Here is a 26,860-nt window from a genome sequence, read left to right as displayed (position 1 = left end):
AATGCTGTTTTAAAATAATGAACAGGTTTTTAAACCAAAATGAAATATCTACAATAATGGCTAATTTAAAATCAGTGTGCAGGTTTTTCACAATTTCATGATCTTTTTATATATTTATGAGAGATTTATTGGTTGATTGTGTATTTTCACTAGGTCATATTTATTTGTTTAAATATGAGCAGTTCAGGACTCCATATAAAACAGTTGGTCTAATCTCTCTGTGCCCCAATCTCCAGGCAATCTAAGGGCAGTTGTGACCAAGGCTACAATTGGGTACTTTAAATGGTAAATGGCGAATACTTGTTTAGTTTCAGTACCTTTTTTATTTTTAATCATGTCTATATTTTACTCTTATTTTTTTTTTCTTTATATAATGTAAAAGAGGCAGAAAAATAAGTATCACAAATTAGTCACAAATAGGTGATGATGTCATTACTCAAAATGAATGACCAAAAATGACATATGATGTCATATGATGTCATATCTGATATGTCAGTGTCTGGCATCAGATGATGATGATCATCTTATGATGTCAGATGATGTCAGATGACTTCATGTTGTCAGAAACTGAGGGATTATGACATCTTTTATATTTAGATGACATATTAAGATGTCATTTGAAGTCGTTCCATTGTCATTCCATTGTCTACATATAGACGGTCGATTGAATCTATGACTGAAGGTGGGTAGCAAGCATGACGGAAATACAGACTGAACACAGGGTGCCGTCATCAAGAAAAAGGGGAACGTTTTACATTTCGAGCTCTCTAGGAAGTACAAGTGAGAGCCCGAAATTAAGTCCACGTAAAAAGAAAAAAGTAAGGCGCAAAAGGAGAGCTGTACCAAAAGTGGCTTGGACAGAAAAAGATGTTTCTACTACGGAAACGGATGACAGTGTTATCCAACAGACAGCAGAGAAACACAAGCCCCAAAAGAAAGGCACAGCTTTCAAAGAAACAGCCGTGGACAAGAATGAGTCAAGTGTAAGCAGCGGTTCAAAGTACGACCAAATAAGGGAGGAAGAACTTTGTCAAATCATAAAAAGGAGCAAAGTTCTTCTAGAAAAGCTGCTGGAGGATTTAATTAATTTAATTCTTCAAAAAGAAAGAATGTCCTTCCTTGACTCAAACTTCAGAACCCACCACAAGTGGCTCTTTGACAGACTTTGGAAGGAAGCAGAGGAGATTCACTGGCACATCACTGAGGACAAGTTTAAAGGCTTGCATTGGGTACTTTACTCAGACTTGTGCAATCTTCAGCTTCAACTTCAAGTTTTCTGTACAACCCTTTTGGAAAGAAAAGATCCTGTCTTTGGAGATTTTGTGGCCCTGCGTTTCCGACGTTACATGGTAAAAATGCCAAGTCCTTGGAAACAGATCAAAAGCAAGGTCGCAAAACCCCCTAGAGTCAGTTCAAGGCAAAGGACTTCTTCACACAGAGTCTCCCGGGAAAAAGTGACTCTAAGAAAGGTGACTGTGAAAAATCCAGAAACACCTAAAGTTGAGGACTTCCCCACGCATGATCTTGGGATACAGGTTGATGAGCAGCAGGAAAAGAATGAAGAGAAATGCGAATTACTGCTGAACCAGTTTCTGACAAAAATCATTCCTATGGTTTTTTTCAGAGCACACACCGACTGTTCCCAAGAAAACTTCACAGCTTTGTACCAAAAATTACATGACAGGCTGTGGGAACTCTGTAAAAGTTACAATTTCAAAACCAAAACAGTCAATATTGACAGACTGTGTAAAAAAGCAATGAAGGAGCTGAGAAAAAGGGTATGTCAGCCAGAATACTTTCTGCTGAAAGGATTTAATTTACAAGATCCGGTTTCAGAGGAAGTATTTCTCCACGTCTTTGAAAAACACATGTTAACGGAAGACTCTAAAGTGGTCAAGTTCTTCTGCTCAGTGGCAAAGTTTCTTGCGAGGCCTTTCCGTCAAACAGTGTTTGATCCAGAGGGATGCTTGCTGTAAAAGCATTTCCACACATTAGTAGTAGGAACGTTTTCAAATTAGGGTATTATAGGGTGACATTAGTTATAGGCTTATAAAAAAAATATTAGTTGTAGGTTAATTGGAAAGAAAGAACTAAGTTTCAACAGAAACTTTGATTCTATAAAATTATAAAAAGGTTAGAAACTACAAAGGGTTAGAAACTGTAGGAACATAAACTTTATGTTGTTGTTAAAGGGGGGGGTGGGTTATAGGTTAAATTAGTTTTAAGTTAATTGGAAAAAAGAAAAATGTTTTAACATAAACTTTGTCTCTGAAGCTTTAGTGTGGGCTTGAGTTTGTTACCTTGGCTAGAGTTTGGGATTTGGGCTGGGAGAAAATTTTTGATAGACACTGCCCCTTGTCCCTTCTAAGGCATGTAACTAAGAAATAAGAAGTTTTTTTTTTTAGAAGCAGCCAAGAAAAAAATGAGAAAAATTATACAAATACATTTTAGTTGACTGTAAATCAGATTTAATTGTAGAAATTGTTTCCCTCTGTGAACCGCCACCTTAACCTAGGGGAGTGGGTTTGTGCCCTTTACTGATCCTAGGAACAGCTCTCGGCAGACGTGTCCTTGGTGAAGAGCATATGGTAGCAGCTTAATGCATTTATGCACGTAGAGACTTGGCTAAACAGGGTTACAGTGGCCCTGAAGTGCAAATCATTCAACAAATCACTTGATATAATAACGTTTTTAAGATCACAATGTCAATAAAAAATTTTTAAACAAAAGTTAGAAAGCAGTATTAAAACTTTGAAAACAAAACAAAATTTCAGAAACCAAAACTTAGAAAACCAAAAATGAAAAAACATTTCAGAAAACAAAATTCATTCCCAGAAAACTAAATGAAATATGAAAAATGAAAACATTTCAGAAAACTAAATGAAATACAGAAAAATGAAAACATTTCAGAAACCGTAAGATGTAAGGACAACGCTGAATGGATGATGACATTTGTCCATCATTTGAACTGAAAGTTATTTTATATGAAGCAATGTTGGATTTTATTATTCAAAAAACAATGTCCCATAATAATCCATGTATGTCAGATTTACATTTTAAATAAAAAATGGAGTTCACTTGCACAAGTGTCCATCAAATGTGGGATATACCAAGGTGATGCTCTGTCCCCACTACTGTTCTGCATATGTCTGAACCCCCTCAGCCAAATAATCAACAAGACTGGCTATGGATACCGACTCAAAAATGGGGCCAACATCAGTCACCTCTTCTACATGTATGATATCAAGCTATATGCTAAGAGCGAGCGTGACATTGACTCCCTGATCCACACCACCAGGATCTACAGTACTGACATTGGGATGTCATTCGGGCTCGAGAAATGCAGCTGGATGGTGACAAAGAGAGGCAAGGTAGTCAACACAGGAGGGGTCTCACTCCCAGACGGAACAATAGCAGACATCGAGGACAGTTACAAGTACCTTGGAATTCCGCAGGCAAATGGCAACCTGGAGCAGGCAACAAGGAAAGCTGCAACAGCTAAATACCTCCAACGAGTAAGGCAAATCCTGAGAAGCCAGCTCAATGGCAAAAATAAGACCCGGGCAATAAACAGCTACGCACTGCCAGTTATCAGACACCCTGCAAGAATAATAAGATGGCCAAAGGAAGAGATACAGACCACGGATGTTAAAACACGAAAGATTCTCACCATGCATGGAGGGTTCCATCCCAAATCCAGCACCCTGAGACTGTATGCTAGCCGCAAGGAAGGAGGCCGAGGACTAGTGAGCGTAGAAGCCACTATCCAGGATGAAACATCCAAGATGCATGAGTACATCAAGCTCAAGGCCCCAACTGACTATGGCTAGAATGGCCAGAAAGGGCTGGCCTGCAGGACAGCACTGAAGTGCTCATCCTGGCAGCTCAGGAACAAGCCCTGAGCACCAGAGCGATGGAGGCTCAGATCTACCACACCAGACAAGACCCAAGGTGTAGGCTGTGCAAAGAGGCGCCTGAAACAATCCAGCACATAACTGCAGGATGTAAGATGCTGGCAGGTAAAGCATACATGGAGCGCCTACCTCCGAAGGTGGTAGAGAATGAGAGGGCAAAGATCCTGTGGGACTTCCAGATCCAGACTGATAGGATGGTAATGGCGAACCAGCCAAACATTGTAGCGGTGGATAAAGAACAGAGGAAAGCCGTTGTGGTGGATGTGGCAGTGCCAAGCGATGGGAACATCAGGAAGAAGGAACATGAGAAACTGGAGAAATACCAGGGACTCAGAGAAGAACTGGAGAAAGCATGGAAAGTGAAGGTGACAGTGGTGCCTGTGGTAATTGGAGCACTCGGGGCGGTAACCCCCAAGCTGGAGGAGTGGCTACAACAGATACATCTCTATATATATATATATATATATATATATACACTTTTTATATATATATGTATATTTTTTTTAAATATTACTGCCTACAAACATTGGCAGATGATGGAGTGCAGGGCTGGCACAGGAGAAATCAAGGTTCGATTTCCAGGGGGTGTATTGAGTTTTGTTAAGTGTGGATCCTTGGGCAAGACCCTTCATGCTACTGCCTGACTATGGAGCCACAAGGGGGGCCAGGTCTTGGTCCCCTGTGCCAGGGGTTAAATAGAAAGTTCCTGCTGGTCCCAAAAAGCTGAAACACTCACTCGCAGTTCTCCTATGCAGTCAATGCTTACTATCACACAGCTGCTAATTCTTCTCAGCGCCAGTAACCTATTCAAAGGCTTGAAAATTGCTAATTTGCAGTGATATACTGTATAAAATCAGATAAACCTAGAATTTTTCATCCTTATGCTATAAGCTCCACCTATCTCTGACATTAATGGGAAGGGGCATAAAAAGTACATGCAACCTTGAGGACAGGCAAAGACTCTTAACTCTTCTTAAACAATGAAACGGTATAGGTGCTTGTTTCATGCTAATGATGAGTCAATCTACAGGAGGCTGGAAGGCAGAAAGAAAAAAAAAAGGTGGGGGGAGCGTGTGAGAGAAGCCTAAGGACCTGAGTAATAGCTATCCCTTTTCTTGTCTTTTACTTAAGCATGACTTGTTCTCTTTCAACAACTTTCTTTGCTTCTGGCCTTAAGTGCCTTACAAATTAATGAAATTGTAACCAGAACATTAGCTGAGTTATAAAGAAAGAGCAGTGAACAGGGTACAACTGGCTGATATTATGGGATGTAAAGAAAACAAGGCTGCTTAAAACAGACACAATATCAAAGACATACCAAACATGTTGACCAAAGTATTTTCAGGTAATATAAAAAGCATATATAAACCAGTAAAAAGATCAATCATCTTTTGATCAATTGTAAAAGCATTTCTAATTGTATTTATTTTTTAGCCAAAATTATAAAACGTGTGTCTCTATGTCTACAGCGGCAGACGTTCATTACAAAATTCAGCTCTGAGTTGCGGGTGGAACAGTTGTTGCGGAGTAAGCCCATCTCTTTTCCCATCATTAATTTGTTAACATGCTCTCGCGCTAACTTATTTATTTGACAAAAAGTTTGAAATATCCAATACATTTTGTTCCACTTCATGATTGTGTCCCACGTGTTGTTGATTCTTCACCAAAAAATACAGTTTTATATTTTTATGAAGCCTGAAATGTGGCAAAAGGTTGAAAAGTTCAAGGGTGCGCGAATACTTTTGCAATGCACTGTACATGGACCTATTTGTCTGCCGGTTGATAATGCATCAACCTCCGATGCGGAGGGAGCGGGGCAGGAAGCTTGTGACGCGCCAATTGTACCACTTATGTCAGTGCTACAATGTTTTTCTAACAGCATTTTTTCCTCTGCTCCTGATTCACAACAACCTGAATTAAGAAATACTCAGAAATGCTATTTTGAGCTTAATTTTCCTTCTATATGTCCTTCATTATGAGAAAAATGCAACAGTAACATGTTAAAAACACAATTATCATTAGCGTAGGCCTTTAATGAGCACTCTGTGAGGGAGCTACAGCCTAAAAACAAAAGGTAGCTTTTTTTAACTCAACATGGTGAGGCACTTTTAGAGCCTTGATTCCATTTTACAGCAGTGCGTCATTTTCAGGACCTTTTATTTTTGCAGAAATAAAAGCCAGAGCAAAGGGGAAAGGAAGTCATTGCCTAATGCTGCTGCTTTCGCAAAGGTTAATGATGAACAGAAGCAACACATGAGAGAATAAATAAACAAGTGGCATGACAGTGCCGAGGAAATAGTCATTAGGTTCAATGCAAGTGTGAGGGAATTTGTGTATGCGTGTGGAATATGACTGGGGCTGACTTAGCAATTACTTTTGAGGCAAGTGAGACCTGAGGTGCCCAATAAATGTAGTGTGACAACGCCACGCATACACAGAGCCTCATTATCCTGAACTGCGCTCATTTCTCATTTCTTGTCACTCGTTTTGCTTTCATCTTCTCCTATGTTCTTAACTCTGTCCTTGTTTATATCTCATATACTCAGGGCTAACCTCTAATATTTTGTTCTTTGTACAAACTTGTTTCGTGTAATACTTAACTTAAGAGATCATAGGCTGTGATTTGGTGGAGTCACTTTCTTTACAGAACGTGCAGCTCAAGTGTGAAATGGGTACTATGTTTCTATTATTTTTTTCCTGTGAAACAAACATTTACAGACTAGAAAAAAAGAAAAAGATGCTTACATTTTTTTAGCAGCTAAGAAACAAAGTTATAAAACAGATCAATATATAAAGATTTCTAAATTTCAAATTTCATTTAAGTAGTTGAATCGATTTCTAGAGTAGGTAGCAATTCCAGCCTCAAGGAATTTGCTAAGAAAAATTACGATAAATTAATGTATACCTATATTAATTAGACTATGAAAATTAAAGATGACTCTAAATTTGTTTATACCACACAGAGCTAAACTGAAATCATTTGTTAGATAGAAAAGTTCTTCCCTTATTATTCCTGAATGCCTCCAATATTTCTTTTAGTTGCTTGACAGACAGTCAGAAAAAGACAGACATGAATCTTCACAAGTTAACAAAAACTCTTTTTATTCTATTTTTCTTTATCTTTGTGTTTGTGTGTGCACATGTCAATAATAAATAATGACTCCATGTGTGTGTGTGCATATCTGGGTTATCATCTAATCTGTGTCACATTAAGCAGGACTGCTGTTGGAGCTCAGGAAATGCAGTTGTGGGTTTTAAAGCTCTTAATGATTGCTGGGTTTTTGCATTTCTCTTCTATTTAGTTACATCAGCTGCAAGGTGACATCCTATCCAGAGATAGTATTGCAGGGGTATAAACTTGATTGGGGACATCAGTTTATTTTTAGCAAGCAAAAATCTCATTCTCATTGGAAAACAATATGTACCCCCATATGTTCAAGTCTCTTGCTGCACAAACAGCCTGGCGAGGAAGGGATAGACATCCTGACAGCTTTGTGAGGTCAGAGTTTGACTGTGTGCAGTTTGTCCTGGATTGGACATATCACAACCCCCCACACACACACACCTTGAAAGCAAACAGTCTTGTTGGGGTGTTGTCTTTTTAGGATCCCTGCCACCTCTAACATTCCTGGGAATGTGGCATTTCTGTTTGGAGAAGAGTTTCAGACTCAGACACACTAACGTTTTCCTATCAGACAAGCCTCATACGGATCAATCAAATGTGACATGCTGATTCTTGAAGTGGGAACTAACCGCCGCAGCAGAACCCATGCTCAGAGATGCTGCCAGTTCACCTAATTGGCAGCAGCTGGAGGTACCAGAAGCTCAAACAAGAGTCAATAACACCAGCAAGATAAGCTGTTTGGCGCTGAAAGAGGAGATTTAGGACATTTTTTTAACCTACATACACAGCTGGCCTGCTGATTCCAAAAAGGCATGTTCCTTAAAAAACATGAAACCATTTACAAGAAGAAAATAAATAGCCCATTTAACATAATATTCTTAATTTTTGCTGCATTTGCATATGTATTAAGAAGACAGTGTGTCCGCCTGCTAGTGGCTCCCTCTACGTTTTTGTACTTAATTGTAGTGAGATAATTACAAATACCTTTTTATTTCTTTGTCGTAATCTGTTGGTGAAGTGTCTGTGCAACAGGTAGATATCCATCCATCCATCCATCCATCCATCCATCCATCCATCCATCCATCCATCCATCCATCCATCCATCCATCCATCCATCCATCCATTTTTTTCAAACCCACCAATCAAGTGCCTATCGTACCCACTGTTGGGGCAAAGGTCGGGTACACTCTGGATGGTTTCCCAGTCCGCAATGCACTTGTAAATGCTAAATGCTGTTCTCCACATATCCGTTTGTCTAAAATGTTTGCTAAAAATCAGGGATTACAACATTTACAAAAAGAGAATTCCAGCAGGTGAGAGGAAGAAGCAGCAGATAAGTAGAACGGAAAATGCAAAACTGGAACAGCAAAAAATAAAAAGATGGAAGTAAAATAGAACAAATATTGAATAAGTAAAAAAAAAAAAAAAAGCTGAGTAGAAAATTAGGCCTGTCAATGCACAAAAAATGAGGGAAAAGCATTGGAAGAAGTAATAATAGTAAGGGAAACTGCACTGGTGTTTTCATGTGTTTACAGATTTTTTTTGCCCAGGATGAGTGGGTGAAGTGGTCAAAGATCATGGGAACAAGTGAGTAAAGACTAGCACAGAACTGAAACTTTCCGAGTTTTAAATTGGGACTCTCACTAGAAAAATCTAATTTGTATTTAATGATTTCTCTAGCTTCAAAATGCCAAGCCATGTCTAATAGATGAGATTTGGTCAAAGTTGCATGTGTGGACATGTGTGCATGCATGGTAGTGGGAACGCTGTTGACAATGTAATTTGATGAGAACTGACATGTAATTTATGAAGCACATTTTTGGGTAAATGTTTTTCCTCCTACTTTCTCTGTCATTTCAGACGGGTAATTGAATTTCCCTAACTTGCAAGGCAATAAATGAGGAGTAAACTGGTTAATGAAGGTCTTGCTGAACGGTGCCCCTAAAGGGTCACAACACAAAATAACACACACCAGTTTGTCACAACACTAAAAAAAAAAACTCATTTTAACTCACAACACAATAACTCACAACACAACACTTTAACTCACAACACAATAACTCACAGAACAATAACTCACAAAACAACTCACAACACTTTAACTCACAACACAATAACTTACAAAACAATAACTCACAACAGAAAACTTTAACTCCTAACACAATAACTCACAACACAACACTTTCACTCACAACACAATAACTCACTACACAACACTTTAACTCACAACAACTCACAGAACAATAACTCAGTATACAATAACTCACAACACAACACTTTAACTCAAAACAATAACTCACAAAACAATAACTCACTACACAACACTTTAACTCACAAAACAACAACTCACAACACAACAGAACAACTCACAACACTTTAACTTACAATACATCACATGACAACAAAGATCATGACAGAAAATTACTTTTTTTATTTATAGGAATTGTATTTATATAAATATGGATCATGTATGGTCCAAAATGCTCAATAGCTCTGACGATAACTGAAGCTACTGTCACCAGTACAGAAGGTTTGGTGACAATAGCTTCAATATCTTCAGAACTAATGAGCACCTTTATTATGATTCATATCGTTATTATATTTTGAAAAAAATATTTATACAAAAAAAAGAATGTCTTTTTTCACAAAATATTGATTGTGGCATGAATACGCTGACGCGTCTTCATTACCAGCTCATGTAAATGTAGACTTTTTTTCATTTTTTTAAAAAATATTGATTTTTACAGAATGGTCTTTGCTCAGAGTTTGCATTTTGTAGACGGTCCCTTTGCTGACGTCTTGCTGCCGTGTCTGCATTTACAGCTGGAAGAGAACACTTTTCATCAAAAGGCAGAAAAAAAAACTACCTTTTTTTTTTAAATGCATTTGTAATTCACTCTCACATTTGAACTTTTATCAGAAGAGTTATTGAGGCTGAAAATCTGAATCTGTGTATTTGTTTCAAACTTTACCGAATTGATATTTTTATTATTTTCATAGCGACAATAATAATAATAAATAAGGTCCCCTGATTTTATTTCATGTTTTATTTTTCCCTTTTGGATTTTTGCGGGACAGTGACCCTTCAAAGTGGGTCACATAGATGCAAAAACACCACGGAAGCGGCTGTCACACAGACAGCTTTCGGACAAAGCAGGAGAGAAGCTGCGGGAGAATCTTTGACCGAGCTTAAGAACCCTGAATGAAGACGTGATTTCCGATGTTTTAGCTCAGTAAAAAGCACACACACTCGTTTCATACGTGATCCTTTGTTCTTACTTATATCATCAGTCAGACAAGTGATTTAAAATAACGTGTATTAGCATTCCAGTCCTTTTTAAAATGTCAAATCCCAAATATTTTATGTAGCTATAGTTCGTGGATCTCATAAATACAGTAATATAAATAAATTTATACACAAAGGTCTAGTAAATCTTGTGCTCTTCTGTCTCACTCCCATATCAATCACTTAAATTGCAAAAAGGCTCCTGTTTTCAACGTTTGTCCCAAGGTGGGTTCCAGTGTGCTGGTTCATGTGCAAAAAAATTGATACTTGTGTGTGTGTTCCTGTGCAGGAAAATACACAATTGAAAGGAGGTCAATTACAGTAAACGTATTAGTCTCATGAAAAGCTCTCATCTCTGTAGGTGAGAATAAGCATGGAGAGAGGACCACATAGACTTTTATACATGCCTACTTGATTCTAAAACTACACAACAGGAAGATGTTTCTTTTTCTTGACAAAATATGTGTTAAAACCCCTGCTGCAGTTTTTAAGTCACAGCAAAAAATCGATTGCTTCTTTTCAGAGACAAACCACACGCAATCAACCTAATTCACAAGTTGGTAGAAATACCTACTGTATTTTCTGGACTATAAGCCGCTACTTTGTCACACGCTTTCGACCCTGCGGTTTATTCAATGATAAGGTAAGTGTGGGACGTGGAGAAATTGATGTACATATTGCTGCCTCAAGCAGTCTCAAAGAGGTAGCCAAATGTATAATCCCCTTTCTGACAACAGTTCCATTTAATTTATACACCCCCACAAGCTGCCAAACAGCATGCAAGTTACTCCTGCTCTTAGACCCCTCAGTCATGATGCAACGAAAAGAAATACCCATGCTCAGCCCTACTTTGGCCGCATCCCACAATCCTTTGGTGCCATTAGACCCACCGTGCACGCGACCGCCATTACAATATGACGCAGCTTTCAAGTTAAAAGCAATTGTTAAAAGCAGTGTGAAAAAATCCACCAACACCAACGGGTTTGGAAAAGCCGGTCTGCTGCTTGACGGAGAGGACAGTGCAAGCTCAGGAGTGAATTTGCCTCAGAGTGACACTGACAACAACGAAAGAGAGACTGAGAGAGTGTGTGGCCAAGAATGTCTGACGCTATTCCAATCCCACACTGAGAAGGAAGACTTCCATGGTTTCAGTGCACAGGAGGAAGATGAAGAAAGCTCTCAGTGACTTTTACATTCATGTTTTTTAAACCAACCCTGTTAGCGGTGTGTTATGGTGTGTAACTGTAGTGGAAGGAAACTTCTGGCCCATGCGCTGCGCAACGCTTGTCTCTGTGCCTCTGCACATGCCGCAGAGGCGCTTATAAGTTACTACTCCTCTCAGTGACTTTCACCGGTATGTTTTTCAGTGACTTTTACCGGTATGTTTTTTTTAACCAGCCCTGTTACTTCCAATATTGCTGCTGTGTTACTGCCGTGTCACAGGCACTGTTTGGAAAGAAAAGCTCAGGTATATTATTAAAACTTTAAAAATTCTTTCTGTGTACCGTCTTTCTTTGTAAACATATCATGTGTTGAACCTTTCCTTCGGTTGTTTTCCCCTCAGAGCCTCCAGAGTGGGTTAATAAAGAATCGTTCATCTTCTTCTGGGGAAACCTTCATTTATTACAGTTCTCTTTCACTCTGTATAACAAACATAACCCCCCCCCCCCCCCCCCCCAACACACATTCGCTGCTCTCGCTCCCTTTTGCACTGCACTCGCGCTCTCCCCTCCTTCCGCTGCACGCACTTCCTGCCCCTTTTTAGACACACGCGCGGTTTCAGCACATATACATCCTCAATCTACAACACAGTGTGGTGACCTGGGGGTTAGCCCCGTCTTAAGCCCCTAAGACTCATGGGAAGTGGGGAATCGTGGGTGTAAAGTTCCTCACCATGACTGAGGGGCCTGTGAGCAGAAGTGACATCCATGCTGTTTGGCTGTTCGTGGGTGTGTTCAATTGCATAGGCTAAAATGCTGTGAACTTCACCTTCTGTCAGACTGTATGTAGTCACACAGCGTTCGGGGTAGGATAATTAGTGACATACTAATTGTGTGGCTTCAACATGTGGCTTGTAGACAGGTGCAGCTTGTGTATGCAAGCTGGGGGAATTTAGGCTAATTCCCCCCCAAAAAACCAACAAATTCAAGGTAATCACATTCTTTCTGGAAATCATGTGTAGTTTATGAGCTCAGTTGGCGAAAGACAAAAAATTCACTTCTAAAATGCAGTTGTAAAAAAAAACAGTAATTCTTCTGACTGATACTAAGTGAAGGCCTAATGGTGTATTCCTGTTTTTAGACTTCAAGGGCGTATTTCAATGAAGGCCACTTACTTACTTACTAAAGATAAAATAAAGATGAGTTAAGTTACTAAGATTCCACTAATATTGATATTTTTGTGTCATTTAGTCATACAGAATCATTTGGTGTTCTATTTTCTTCACTTTTTTTTTAACTGTTAGAGATTCTGCTTTTCTCCAAAACTAAATGTTTTGCTGGACTCTAGGAAAAAAGCAATCGTCCTGTATATCTTTATCAATGCTGTCTCCTCGAGTTTGAGACAGTGGTGAATAAAGATGCCATCGTGACTTTACCTGGAGTGTTGAGCAGTCTGGACATGCGACAGCTGTAGGCAATTTGCTGTTCACAGTATTCTGCACTGGTGGTGATCGCTGTCACCTGAAAACACAAGCAAGTGGATTTTCACCTCGTCTTATTCATCCAGACACATTTGTTTTATAGACAATATGAAAAGACAAAAAAAAAAGAAAAAGAGAAACAAAACAAAAATGTTGGTTTGATTTTGCTTCCTTTAACTGTAGGGTCTGAAAACTGAGCTAAAAAATATTTAAACCTGACATGTTACTGAAACTATGTAATGTTGCATAGCAGAAAATTACACATTCCAGGAATAAAACCTGTAAAGTTAAATTTGCTTCAGATTCAGAGTGACAGCCACAATCTATATCCTCTCACTAGAAAGATTAGGGTATCGACTCTGTGATATGGGAAAGCAGATACAGTCAGTCTGAGCTTTATGTAGAAGGACTGCAGTTGACAAGGCATGGAGACATAAGCTTAAATTATCATTATGCTATTTTTTATTAAACATCTCAAGGACTGATACTTCGGCAAGTTTGCACTCTTGGTGCAGGTTTTTAAAACAGCTGATACCACACAGGAAACATGGTCACTTGTATAGGCTATTAATAAAATGCACTTGAATTAATCTGGCATTACTGAAATCATCCAATCGGAATTGGATTATAACAACTTTTATTCATGGTTTTAAGTTTCTTGCTCATTACGTAACGTCGGAGACAACCTTGATTGTCAGACTTTTATTACTGTTTTAATTAGTTAGGGATCTACACAGAAGCTGCTTAAAATCATTCCAGCAGAGATCAAATCCACCAACGTAATGTTTGCTTATTAAAAGCAATTCTCCTGTTTGCAAGTCTACCTCCAAAGAAAGACTTTATTCAACCAGTCTTTACAAAGGTTGTTATTTATTCTAGTGGTGTAACAATTTGTTTTAGCAACAATTCCATTCATAGCATAATTTGTGTTGCCAATGCAGTCCATAGTCGATATTGATTCATTTTGAACAACAAAACTCTGATCTTTAGCCAAACATTCAACCAGTGTGACTCAGAGATAAACACCTGGGTACTGAACAGTGCAGGTGAAGTTTTCCAGATTCCTTGTGTTTCATACATATTAATTATGTGTAAATTAAATATGTGCACAAAATAGTACGTAAATAAGAATGAATGGAAAATACATTCACATTTTAGTTTCATAATGTTCAGCCCACTATTGTTTTCTCAGATAAAACTAACACAAACAGAACATTATTAGAAAATTCTTCCACACTGTATGGTCACATGTCTTTGGAAAATTCAACATGTTTCCACACTTTGGACTGTAATGATGGCTTGATCCTTTTTTGATGCCATGATATGTGGCTTGTCTGCTGTGATGGCACTTTTTTCGTTTTAGTTAATTAAACCTATCATGTCTCAATCTAAATTTTATTTTCCAAGATCGATATAATCGATTCCTTTCATTTAAAAAAAATAAATAAATAATGACAATGTTGGTCTATTTAATAAGCAACTTGCCTCAGACAGATCAATCTGGTTGGATTGTAGGAATATAAATCGATGCATCGATTAATTGTTACACCTCTTATTTATACCATTCATTTAGATGTTGTACTTAAACACTGTATTTATTATTGTATATCTATATCTGAATTTTAACACGCATGCTAATAACATGATTGGTAACATATAAAACCACTTAAAAACCATACATTGTTAAAAACTTCAACACTGTGAAAGGGAAAAAATGTAAATGTAAATCAAAGAAATCAATCAATCAATCAATCAATCAATCAATCATAAATAGGAAATATAATTCTTTGATACTTTTTCTGAAATGTAAATCAAGGATCGTTCAAACTTAAAGTTGATGCTGCACTTAAAAAGATGTCATGTTGTAGGAACTGTATGTGTAGAAGGCATGACCATGTGTCTGACCTGTTCCATGGAGGCACTGTAGTTGACCTGCAGAACAGTGCGCCTCTCTCTACTGGAGCCGGTGATTGCAGTCTTTGGTGCAAGGTTGTGCACCACTGTTGTCCACACATTGTCTTCTGAGCATAAAAAGTACAAAACATCTGTGAGTAAGTGTAGAAAAGCTTAATTAAGGAAAAGTAAAAAATCATTACATAAACACTATTTTTGGTTTAATACACTTTATTTATGACTGAATTACAATATAAAGTTTAAAGTGTGAAAACAAATAAACTACAAACACGAAACCTGGTGGGGTTGAATTGCTGCCTTAAAGTGATTTATAATCATGCTGTTGTATTAACACACACATGTTTAGCTGTTGTGTAAACAAAATGTTTCCCGTTTAATCTGAGTCACAGTCCTGGAGGTTTAATAGACTCTTGTGTGGTGTTATGCTACGGACCAGTCACTCAGACATTTCCTTGTTCATTTGAACTGTCATTCAGGGCATGTTTGTGTGCAAGTGTGTTCAGGTCTCTGAGGGGTGTGCATGTGTGTAGAGAAGGAAGGCTCTTAACATTTCTAAGGTGTGTGTGCATGCCATTAAGCGTGACTAAGGGGCTAGCCAGTGGGGTGCAGTGACATTTCATTAAAAGTCTTGCCTCTGCTCTGACTGCTTGTTCCACCGTTCCACACTATCTATTTATTCCACTGTGTGTGTGTTTATGTGTGTGTGTTCAGAAGATTGCATGTGGGTAGTTGAATGACACAAGTGTCACTTGGAATGCATAAACACTCTAACATTTGCATAACAGCTTTGTTTTATATACGTTCTTTGTGTCAGTGTTGATGTCTGAGCATCTGTTGGCTGCTCCCTAAATGTCAGTGGATGTGAGTTTGTTGCCATGGAAACCCAGAGGATAGTAGGTTACGGCTGCTGCTGTCTGAGGTTAAGAATGAGTGCAAAGTTTGTATTTCTCTTCACAGGTCATTCGTTTTACACTGAGTAAGAAAATGGGTAAAAATAACTTCAAATCAAAAAAAAGAAAAGAAAATATTGACAGAGATTACTACATCACCCACCTGTCATATTACAATTGACTTTGAAGGGGCCAAGTGGTCCACTGCCATCAGGGTCAATCCAGTAAGAGTCAGAGGACTTGCCTATATGTTTGTAGGCCTCACATGAAGGCTCGTAGACAGCTAAAGCATAGGACAAGAGAGGTAAACATAAGCCATGGTAAAGGAAGAATATCAATAAACCAGATGAAAAGTTTTTTAAAGTGCCAAAACACCGAAAAAAAAAATTATATATAAAACACTTTTAGGGAATTACTTTTCCTAAAACAATTTGCTGATATTTTTTATGAGAGTGGTCCAAAAAAGACTAAAAAATAAAAATAAAAAAGAAGACAATGTGTACCCAGAACTGCTAAGGGGTGATTTTAAGCCAAAACCTTAATCAGTTAATTATAATTTCGCCAAGCTTCACTTTTCCAACCCATCGCTGATTGTCATGGAGACATATTTTGTTACATTTGCAGTCTTATCTTTAAAGTATATTGATTCTCTTGTGTGAGAAGTTTTGGTGTTGATTCATGATACAAGCCAAAGGCTGATGGAGAAATGACAGCAGATAAATCAGAGTAGGTTGATGGTATGGAATATTCTTTGGTTGGAAATGAACTCCTCAGTTGCTAAAAACCTTAAAAAGACACAGAAGTTTGGAGGCAAATGATTCATTCCCACCTCTGCCCAATTCATCAGGTCAGCACACAGATAAGTAGAGTGTTAGGTCAGGCAAGCATGGAACGCTCCTAAAAAATCTGAAAGCCCAAGCACCGGAAAAACACAGTACATGATGTCTTTATAAAGAAAACCTGTCCAACTTCAAATACACACAGTAACATGGTTCTGTGAGTATGTTCACGTGTTCTCTTGATCTAGGTAATACATTAGCAGTGGCAGAGGCGTGACAATGTGAAGCTGAAAACTGATACTTGGTTCTGGACTTGTAGTAATTCCTGGACCCGTGTTCAGGAAACACTATTGGTATCTTACAAGGTAACTTCAGTTTGATTACAAATAGATCTACTGCATCCAACCAACAGGTCTGTAATTGTTTTGGGTGAGAAACTTGCCATTGTATGATAGGTATCCGAATAAAATTGTGAGTGGTTGTTTCCAGAAAATTTTAGTCCCAAACCTTTTTGAACTCTGCAAGTTTTTTTTCTTTTTCCTTTTTTGCAGTCTTTTGAAATTTCCACCTCTCTGACTCCCCCTTTGTGTAAACAGCACAATACTTATTGATGATTTTGTTTATGGATCCAGTAGATGTGAGAGATCCTGCATTTAATAAATTATTGTGTTATAATTAAAAATTAGTAGAATTTCTTGAAGTGTTAAAAAAACTAAATTATTTTCTATTTCAAATGGTTGCTTCAGCTACTATGTTACATCTATTCATTGCCTGTCAAGAAGAAATGACTTGTCCCGCACACTGCAACATGTTGATGTTAGGTTTGTGTTGATCTCCACACTGAAAGGCTGTGATGTGACAGATGGAAGAATTGCTCTTCAAAGAGAAATGAAAATGTAACTTGGAGCAAAACTTTTCTTGAGTGACACGAGAGCCTTAACAAGGACTTTTGAAAGAAACTCTCTCTTTGTTTGATTTGTCGTGTCTTCTATTTCTCTTCACCATGTGTTTGTTTCCTGACAGCTGGATCATTGGTTGTTTTTGTTTTGGATTATTCTTTATATGATACTGGCTATTTTCCCTACTGAAAGGACTGATGTTGTAAAGTTAACTTTCTAAGATAGAAACATCATCAAAAACAGCTTTATTTATAGTTATTTTATCGAGCAGCTCACCAACAAAGTTAAAGCCTAATGAAGCAATGATACATGATCAGTTTGATGACATTAATGAAACAAAAGGAATTGCTCATTTCCAACAGGATAGATTTTAAAACGTATCCAGCTTCAGTAAAGTACATCTGCCATCTACTGGCTACCAAACTGAAAGACTGGTGTATTCAACGTGACCAGTACCAGATGGCCAAAGTAACTTGATCCTGCTAAAGATTTTACCACTTTGGAAACCACTGGTAGTGGATAGGATAATTTTCTTATGATGATGGATGTGTTGGTTAATACGCTCTTGCCGTCACCAGATGTGACCACGGTGCCTCAACTATTGCTCAGGTGTTAGTCACGGTATGGTTTTACAAGTTTGGGGTGCCAGGCCAGACCCTTTCAACCAGGGTCAGAGCTTTGAAGGTGTTCTCATTCTCTAATTGTGCTCATTGTGCGCCATTGAGAAATTGGAAACTAACTCATACCATCCAGCTTTAATGGGCTGTCTGAGCAGTTTAATCACATGACTTGCTGTATACTTTGCCCAATTCCCACAAGCAATATTTACACTCCTGCCTGCCACAACTGCTGTATGCTTACAACACTACCATGCATTACTCAACTGGTGAGTCACCACTATTTTTAATGCTTGGACAAGAAACAAGACTCCCAGGCTTGGTTGTGGGTTTTCTATGTGGTGGCTAAGGGTTGGTCACAGGAAGCAGAAAGATAATGGAAAAAACCCCATGACCAAAATCTGCAAAAGGACTCTTTGGCCAAAGGGCAGCTAGTTTTTGGCCAGGAATCTTGGTGTGCGAGGGTGCCAAAAAAATACAATATCTATGGAATGCAGTGGAATATAGAGAGGTGAAGGCACCCAAGGAAGGGGTAGTGGTGTATACTGTTGTATACATTTCAGTCCACGTTCCACTAATGAAGCCCTCTTTAGTCAAGTGAGACTCTTGGGTGGATGATGGCTGGTTTGTCCAAGAACCAGAGACTTGTTTGAGCATGTAATGAGGCGTTGAAAGCCAGGGAGGAACTAGGGGTGCAACCACTGTCATTAGTTATTAGCTTTGATCGGTCTGAGCCAACTGCACTCCCAGAGGACCAACCATCCACAGGAACAAGGGTAACAAACATGATTTCACTATTGGGTTTCACCCAAACCTACATAAACTGCTTCACTCCATAAGGGAAGAACCCAAATTTCCAATGGAGTTTTAGATTTCTTCAGATGGGTATAATCTTGCCTCATGGAGAAAATATTTGCAAATCAAAAAATGAATTCAAGAAGATTTTAAGAGCAGTTGCTATGACTCAACTTCAACACAACACCACCTGGATAAATGAGATCCTTTACCACATATTCAAGAAGTAGAACAAAACAAAACATGTCAGGACAAGCCAGGTGTAGCTAATATTGTACAAAAACTCAAAGCACATGGAGAGAAAGTGCGCTCAGTGCGCTGAACCTTTTTTCTTCAATGATTTGTAAACCTCACTGGTGTCCATGGATTACATGAAGTCTTTCTACCTTTATCCACCTTTCTCATGGTAGGAAGAACACGTCAATGTAAGGGTGGGGTCATCCAAGATAGCACAAGGGTTAAATAGTTGGATTGGGGGTTCCCGAGCACTCCCTCAGGGGATGGGTCAAATGCGGAGAGCAAATTTCACACACCTAGGTGTGTGACAGCTAATGGTACTTTAACTTTAACAACGAGTGCCTATTGGTTTGTATTATACTCAAAACTTAATTATTCCATTACTCTTTTAAAACTGGTTTTTGGGCAAAAAATATTGATTTACAGTTTTCAATATACTTTTATGTGAGATGTCACTTTAGGGGTCAATAATGTAACCATGGAGGATAAAATTATACAGAACATCAACAGCCAAGAAGTCTTTCAACAAGCCATTTCTCTCAGTGGAAGGCTAATCCCCCTTTTTTTGGTTTATGGCTCTTTTTTCCAGGAAACCCCTGAATCCATGATATTTTATGGATATGTCTTGTTTCTAAGCCACATGATAAATCCATGGCCAGCAACTGGCCACTCACCAGCTCCAGCATGCCAACTGTTAGAAGTTTCACGCCGAAAATCCCTCATCCAATCCCTCTGCCCACATTTTATTGGCTGGCCCTCAGATTTGGCCTTTCTTTGCTTTTTTTTAAACTGGAGCATGTATTTAAAATCACATGCACGTTTTCAGCAGTCTTTTGTTATTCATAGCTATTGCAAAGTTTGCATTCAACAAATTTGCCCATACTTTGCATAACCTCTTAATATTGGCATTTTAATGCACATAAAATATTTTTTGTTGCGAAGATGAATAAAGCAAGAAAACACTGATTTAAAGATTTGAATATACATTTTTACAATAAAAGCAGGGAATTATGGGAAAAACACATTTTAACAGTACTGTCTTGTATTTTAAATTTTAATTGTGTTTATTACCTTCTATCTATTTGTTGTCAGCTAATCTTTTGATGTGCAGAAAAATTACTCATTGCAATCACTTTGTCATACTTCTTGGATACAAACTTATCTTTTAAACCCACAGTGTAGCTTGAGCTTTTTCACTTTCTCTCTTTAAAAAGGGAGCAACATTTGTGACTTGTGGGAGGAGAGATGACATTCTCAAACTTTTAAGCCTTAAAAAAGATTACACTGACTCGCTTCTTTTTTTTGTGTGCTGGTGCTTTGGGAGCCAGATTCCTTTTTCTCTGACGGGAACAAAACACAGTGTGATAGGACAAGCCTGGCGTTTGAACACTTCAAAAGTTCAACTGTCTCCACATAGAGAATTGTGAAGAGGCTTAATCAATCAAAGGCAAAGAGCAGAAGGCCGAATCAAATATGAGCACACAAGAGAGACATAGTAGTGGCGCTGAAGAGATGAGAGGAGGAAAAAAAAAACAATAATAAAAGAAGGTTGGCCAAGTTTCTCACACATTCACAAACTTACAAGTGTGGCAGGTAGCTCCACTGTATCCTGTTCCATCACAGGTACAACTGAAGCTCTCCCAGGTCTGCTTGCACCGACCTCCATGTTCACAGTGATTAGGCATGCATCTGCAGAGGAGGACATTACAAACAGTCTCAAACAAAACAGTTGCCACACAACCATTGTTCACAGCATGCACAGAATGACATTCTTATTACATTCATCAGGTGATATGCATTGGAAAAAGTCTCACATGTGTAAATATTGATGTTTTTTTTACAACTTCATTTAGGATTTAATTAACTCAAGCCTGAATGCCAGTTGCCAGCCGTGGCAACTGGCATTCAGGCAGCGACTTTCAATGTGAACGCCCGCAAACTTGCTTTTCCGGCTTCTGCGTTGGAAACTTTCACATTTAAGTGAACGCACGCTAAAAGTTCAACCTCTTGAATGTTGAACAGCTGAACTTTGACCAATTAGGGATCTGGATTGGGTCGTAACGTGTGGATTGCGTCCACAGGGAAGTGCCAACCTTTGTGAACTTCATGGGGGAAAGATTTGTGATTGCGGTGTGTGCCTGGCCGTGATAATATGACATCCTGTTTTTAATATAATTCAAATAGAGCTGTGAAAGAAAAAGCCTGAAGCAAGATTCAAAGATTTGCGCCGCTTTGAAACTTGCATTGAACCTCTTTCCACTGTAGGTGGCGGAGATGTGCTAGTAAACAGTAGCATCACTACACAAGTTTTTAAGTCTGTTTTCTGGCTCTACGTACAAAACACACAGCCATTAAATGCACGTTGAAAGTTCAACTTGGTAGAACTAGTCAGGAATTTGGCTATACGAGTGACATATGGATTACGTTCTTTTTTAATTCCCAGAAGTGCCAAACAGTTTGAAATTTGATCATGAAGGAGAAATTAACTTATTTCGGTTTGCACCCGGGTACATACATGACGCCAAGTCTTTCAAATATTTAGAGCTGTGAAAGAAAAAGCCTGGAGCAAGATTCGAGAGATTTGCATCATTTTGACTTTTCACACCAAGCCTTGTCCAACTGTGAGAACATGCACTATTATCAGGCAGTGACAGTGCAATTTGAACACCGTATGCTAAAACCCGCGTTCATTGTGTTCTTAGATGTGCATCACATGCCTGGTATGACCATAGCATGTAGACTTTTGATTTGAATTGAATGTTTTTCTGTTAAGACAATTTCAATGACACTAAATATTTGTCTAAGCACCTATGCTATTGTGATTAGAGAATTAGGACAATAGAATAAAGTTTTAAATAATTATTTCTCTCAAGTTTCAGGTTTCTGTTTTTGCTTAAATGAGGAGAGAAAGTGAAAGTAAACAAATCCAGAGAATTCAAAAGTTCTGTAATTTAGTCGTTTTAACAGTCCTGGAGGAAATGGACCCAGAGGCCCTTGTGCAAACGTCTTTAAGCACAAACAGTATAATTAAAATATCCTGAACCACTGTTCGTGAATGAGGCAGTTATGAAGACGAACCGAAAGCCCAGCTGAGCCAAAAGAAAAACAAACAGTGGCGCATACGAGCCGCAGGGATCCTATCATAATGCTTACTTCCAAAAGCATGCTGAGAATCAGGCCGTTAAATAGTGCAGATGTGTTCTATCTCTGTGACTAGACAAGAGGATGACTGTGTTGATGCCATCTCTAATGCTGATGTTCGACCACAGCACTGGGCTTCAGATGACTATAAAGGTAAATCTGTAGGAGCTTCTTAAGCTGCAGAATATACCCACAGCTTTCTCGTAACTGTGGGTACAACAATGACAAGAAGACTCCCATAATAACACAAAACATCAAAGCAATCAAACTGGAAAAAAAGCATTTCACAGTCGTTCAGTTTTGTATGAGAATAAATAGGGAATGCAAAGATTGTTATATTTGTAAAATTTGTGTGGCATTATGTCTTCACTGAATGTTTTGGTAAAACACATTACAGAGAGAAAAAAGGAAAGTTGCACGTACTGAGCCATGCATGTTTACTGGAAGGAATGTCTAGGTTTTTTTTCAGGGATTTTTTGTGGCGTCCATTATCTCAGCCTGAGCAGAAGGCCACAATGGAAAGGCATTGATCAAAAGGAGGTCAGACAGGGCTATTGAACCACCTTCAAAGACATTCTGATTAGTTAGATGGTAATACCTCTCCCATTCATCTTCCACTGCAGAGAAGGCCCACCTCAGGTACTTCGGGGATATGCTTCATTTAAAGGAGTCAAGTTGAGCAATACTGGAAGCTGCGATGATGCAATGGAATCTTCAGGACTTTCTAAGGAACTGTGCCAAAAATCTGACTGCTGACAGTAAACGTTTGTAGCTTAATTTGGTCCTTCTAGTTGTGCAGGGAAAAAAAGGGGCTGTTAGAAAATCTAAAATATATCACAAGCATGTATTAATAAAATAGGTTTTATGATTTTAGGTGTGGTAATTTGAAACAGATTTTTGTTTGGAGATATAAGCAACATATCCACATTGCTAGTAATGATCCTGTGTCACATAATCCTAGCAGTTTACAATTGATGAGTCATAAAGTAGAGGTGGGCGAATCTGGGAATTTTGGTGTAGATTTGATAACAAGTAATTACAGGGGTAGTATAGCCGATATCTATACCAAAGCTGTAACTTAAAAAAAAAGTTTGATTATTGAACTATTTAGAAATACAACTTCTTTGTTAATTAGGTGCATAATAGAACACAAGACAGAGACTTTCGGCAAATAAAAATGTTAATTATATACTTACAACAAGCTGAACTGAACATATACATCAAACATAGAACATGTATATTAATAATGGCAATATTCCATAAGAAGAAGAAAATAGTAAATAGTGCAAAATATAAAAAAATAGCAAAAAATGTAACAAAAATGTAAATAAAACAGCAACACAAATTCTTAAAAAAATAATAAAGGCATTAATAAAATATCAAAGTCACTAGTGACAAAAGTAAACAAAAACAACACTATAATGAATATAGAACTATAAACAACAGAAAAAAATCATGCCATTGCAAGCAAATATGTGGCTTTTTAATGACTCCACTCTCCAATAAAACAAGGAGGAGAGGGGCAAGGTGTGAGCAGCAATGAGAGAAGACAATGTTGCCAGATTGGGCAGTTTCCTGCACAAATTGGGCTGGTACTTACTCAAATTGGGCTGTTTTTTTTACCCAATCTAGCAATACTGCAGACAGATAGACGCTGCGGTTCCATGAACTCAGTAAGTAAATCCAAACTCTTTACTGTAGGTTTTAAGGAAAAACTGTGACGAAATTATAAAAAGTATCAATCTCTTCCCGCTAGTATTAATACTTCACCTTGGTGCCGATACTGTCGATACTCAGATGGATAGCCTACCCCTGTAGTAAAGTAGACTAATGCTAAAAACACACCACTCACCATAAATGTGATGCGCTTTCAAAAAACGTTGAAAGAAAACAAAATAAAATTGGAAGGGCAAAAAAGTTGGGCGTAATTTGACTAAAAAAAACCCAACAGCAACACATTTTTGACTTTTAGCATACAGTGTTCAGACTGGTCTGTCGCTACCTGATACTAGCTCATCTATTGGAAGAAGCTGTTTAATCATCTGTTTAATTTGCTGTTTCTTTTTATTGATAAACTACAAATCTGATTAAGTAAGAAGAAATAAAGAAAAGTAGCTTTTGTACAACAGGCTCTAAAGTCACAAGCATCAAAGAAGCCATGTGGTCTTTAATTGTTAACTCGGCCTGCCCATATGGTTTTTGTATTTTGGACAAATGCATCTGCTTGATTCGAGCAAATGCTCAGATTGAGCTTATGGCATGGATGATTCTATGTATTGCAAATTTATTTCCATATGTTTGTCAAGTCCCTGACAAGAAAATAAATTGAAATGTCAACAAGTCGTAATGAATGCTGCAAGTGAGCCAACAATGAGACGTATGGCACAGAATCTCCAAGTCAGTTGTATTCGCCAATAGTTTAAAGAGCTGTGTGGGTTATTTTGGATGCTTAATTAAGACTGTTGAGAGTGTTCAAAGTGTAAAAAAAAGAAAAGATTGTAAAAAAACATAAAACCTCACCAAGTAGTTTTGTCTAGTTTCAAGAATTAATATCTTATTCCACTTGATATTAGATAAAACTGACTCAATAACTTTTGAGTTTGATGCAACAATACATCTTTGGAATCTGGAGTCGTTTGATCTTGAAAACTTTTTATTAAAAGCAACTGACACAAATTACATATTTTTCAGTAGAAGTTTTATTAGTGAATTATCAGTGGTCTTGTTTCAGCTTGAAATAGGGAAACTAAGTTTTATTTTCACTCCTGACAGTGTACAGATGTATTTACCAAGAGCAGGACTAAAGTTTAAAAGTAAACATAAAATTACATGTAATTATTCAGACAAATGCATTTTAAAATGTGCAATTCTAGTCTTTCACATTGTTATGGTCCAAATTGATGACAGTTGGACTGTTGTAGTGCATAAAATAGGACTTATAATAACAGAAAGACAAATTGTATTTTATATTTGTACTTTTAAAAAAGGATTTTTTTGCCAGTGCACTGCAATTGTTTTACTTAAGAGTAAACCACATTATTTATGGCTCTCATTACTTCTGTTTCCAGCATACGACATTGAGTGTGTGCACAGGCATGCAGCACTTATCAGCCTTACCTGTCTATAATTGCACACATGTCCAGGCTGACATTCTCAAAAGCTCCCACAGTGCCTTTCTCCACAGCGTGCAAATCAGCCGGTTGGTCATCCACCAGGATTGCTTGCATACACCCCTGAAAGGAATGCTGGGATGGCGGGAACAGTGTCTGCAAAAAGTAGCCTGAAAGTGAAATAAAAAAAATTATGAATAGTGGTATTAAAATAAACGGATACATAAATTAAAATATTTTAAATTAAAATCTGACTTGGCTTTTGTTAGAGATAGAAGTCAGAATAATAGATGTAAGTAGAATTAAAATCATACTTTCAAAAGATGAAAAATGTAGATGAGAGATTTAATTTAAAGTTTGAACACAATAGTCTATATCCAACAATCAAAAATGCATTCATCTGTATTAGTAATTTTCCTTTTGCCACTAGTGGCTTTACTCCTCTCCTGTGCATTATAGATTTTTAAAAAGGACCTATATGGAGAGAGACGCACACAGTATAGAATCAACACGATCTATTAAAAGAAACATCATAGAATTATTTCTCTTATCAATTATCACCTGGATGGGCAATTTTTAAAAAAAATGTTATTTTGCATTCAACACTATGGGAGCTGAAATCAGTATCCATAATACTAAGTTTCAAGCAGAGGAACATTGGGTGATCCTTTCACAGTCTTTGATTTCATATGATATGAACCCACAACCTCTCAGTTTCAAGGAAGACACTCTACCACTAAGCCACAGAGGTGGATTAGCTGGTTTTACAAACATGAACCCTTCACTAGTCTTCTTGTTTTACAGCTTTTTCACAAGGTCCATTACCCATAATACATGTTCTGAGGCTTCTGTGGGCCAAAGCACATACACAACTTACAATGTGTTATGAGATACAACATTCTATGGGCTGCTTATATGGACCAGTGGGCCTTGACTGCTTAGGGGACAAGGGAAGGACAAGACAGTATGCATATGGACTGTTTTTGGTCCACACACTTCATCATGATTTACACTAGTTAAATAGAACCAATAATTTTTTAATATAATGTTAGGGAGGTGTGTGCAAACACTTTCTGCTGTCTACATCAACAGCATACAGACAGTCCCTCAAGATAAAGATAAGACCCCTCCCCCCAATAATTAAATAAATAAATAAAGCCACTCACACACATGCAAGTAAGTCATAAAACCTCAGTCAATGACATCTCCATCATTGTGATGTTATATGCTGTCATGCTCTCCAGCTTGCCCATCAGCCTCAAGGCTGAAGCATCAGAAAGGCTGATTGCTGTGGGTGCAGCTGCACAGTGGGGGCCTCAGGATTTGTGTCTCTGTGTGTTTGTGCAAAACGCATGGAAAATAACAAAAGGCCCATTTGTGTACTTACAGAGTGATTCTTTAGGTTCACATCTATTGGTTTTCAGATAACCCCATCTTCACAAAAAATAAATGATAACTAAATGTAAATTGGTTGAACTGTGAAACTATGAAACCTTCGATTATAATATTAAAA

The 26,860-nt window shown here is 38.0% G+C and overlaps 1 protein-coding gene across 4 annotated transcripts in view; it reads right to left on the bottom strand.

The window, feature by feature from the left end:
* The window catches only part of cntnap2 (contactin associated protein like 2), a 364,810-nt gene that overhangs the window by 136,734 nt on the left and 201,216 nt on the right, over positions 1–26,860 (bottom strand). For all 4 annotated transcript variants that reach the window (XM_020712697.1, XM_020712695.2, XM_011488837.3 and 1 more), the window contains exons 11-15: positions 25,355–25,517; positions 20,679–20,785; positions 15,933–16,052; positions 14,871–14,986; positions 12,921–13,005 (exon numbers count right to left, since the gene is read on the bottom strand). In XM_020712697.1, coding sequence (XP_020568356.1) covers positions 12,921–13,005; positions 14,871–14,986; positions 15,933–16,052; positions 20,679–20,785; positions 25,355–25,517 — 591 coding nt within the window. The remainder of the gene's footprint in view (positions 1–12,920; positions 13,006–14,870; positions 14,987–15,932; positions 16,053–20,678; positions 20,786–25,354; positions 25,518–26,860) is intronic.

This window comes from Oryzias latipes, chromosome 20 (assembly GCF_002234675.1).
Source record: "Oryzias latipes chromosome 20, ASM223467v1".
NCBI lineage: Eukaryota > Metazoa > Chordata > Actinopteri > Beloniformes > Adrianichthyidae > Oryzias > Oryzias latipes.
Note: the sequence above shows the minus strand (reverse complement) of the source record. Positions and strands in the feature narration are given on the sequence as shown.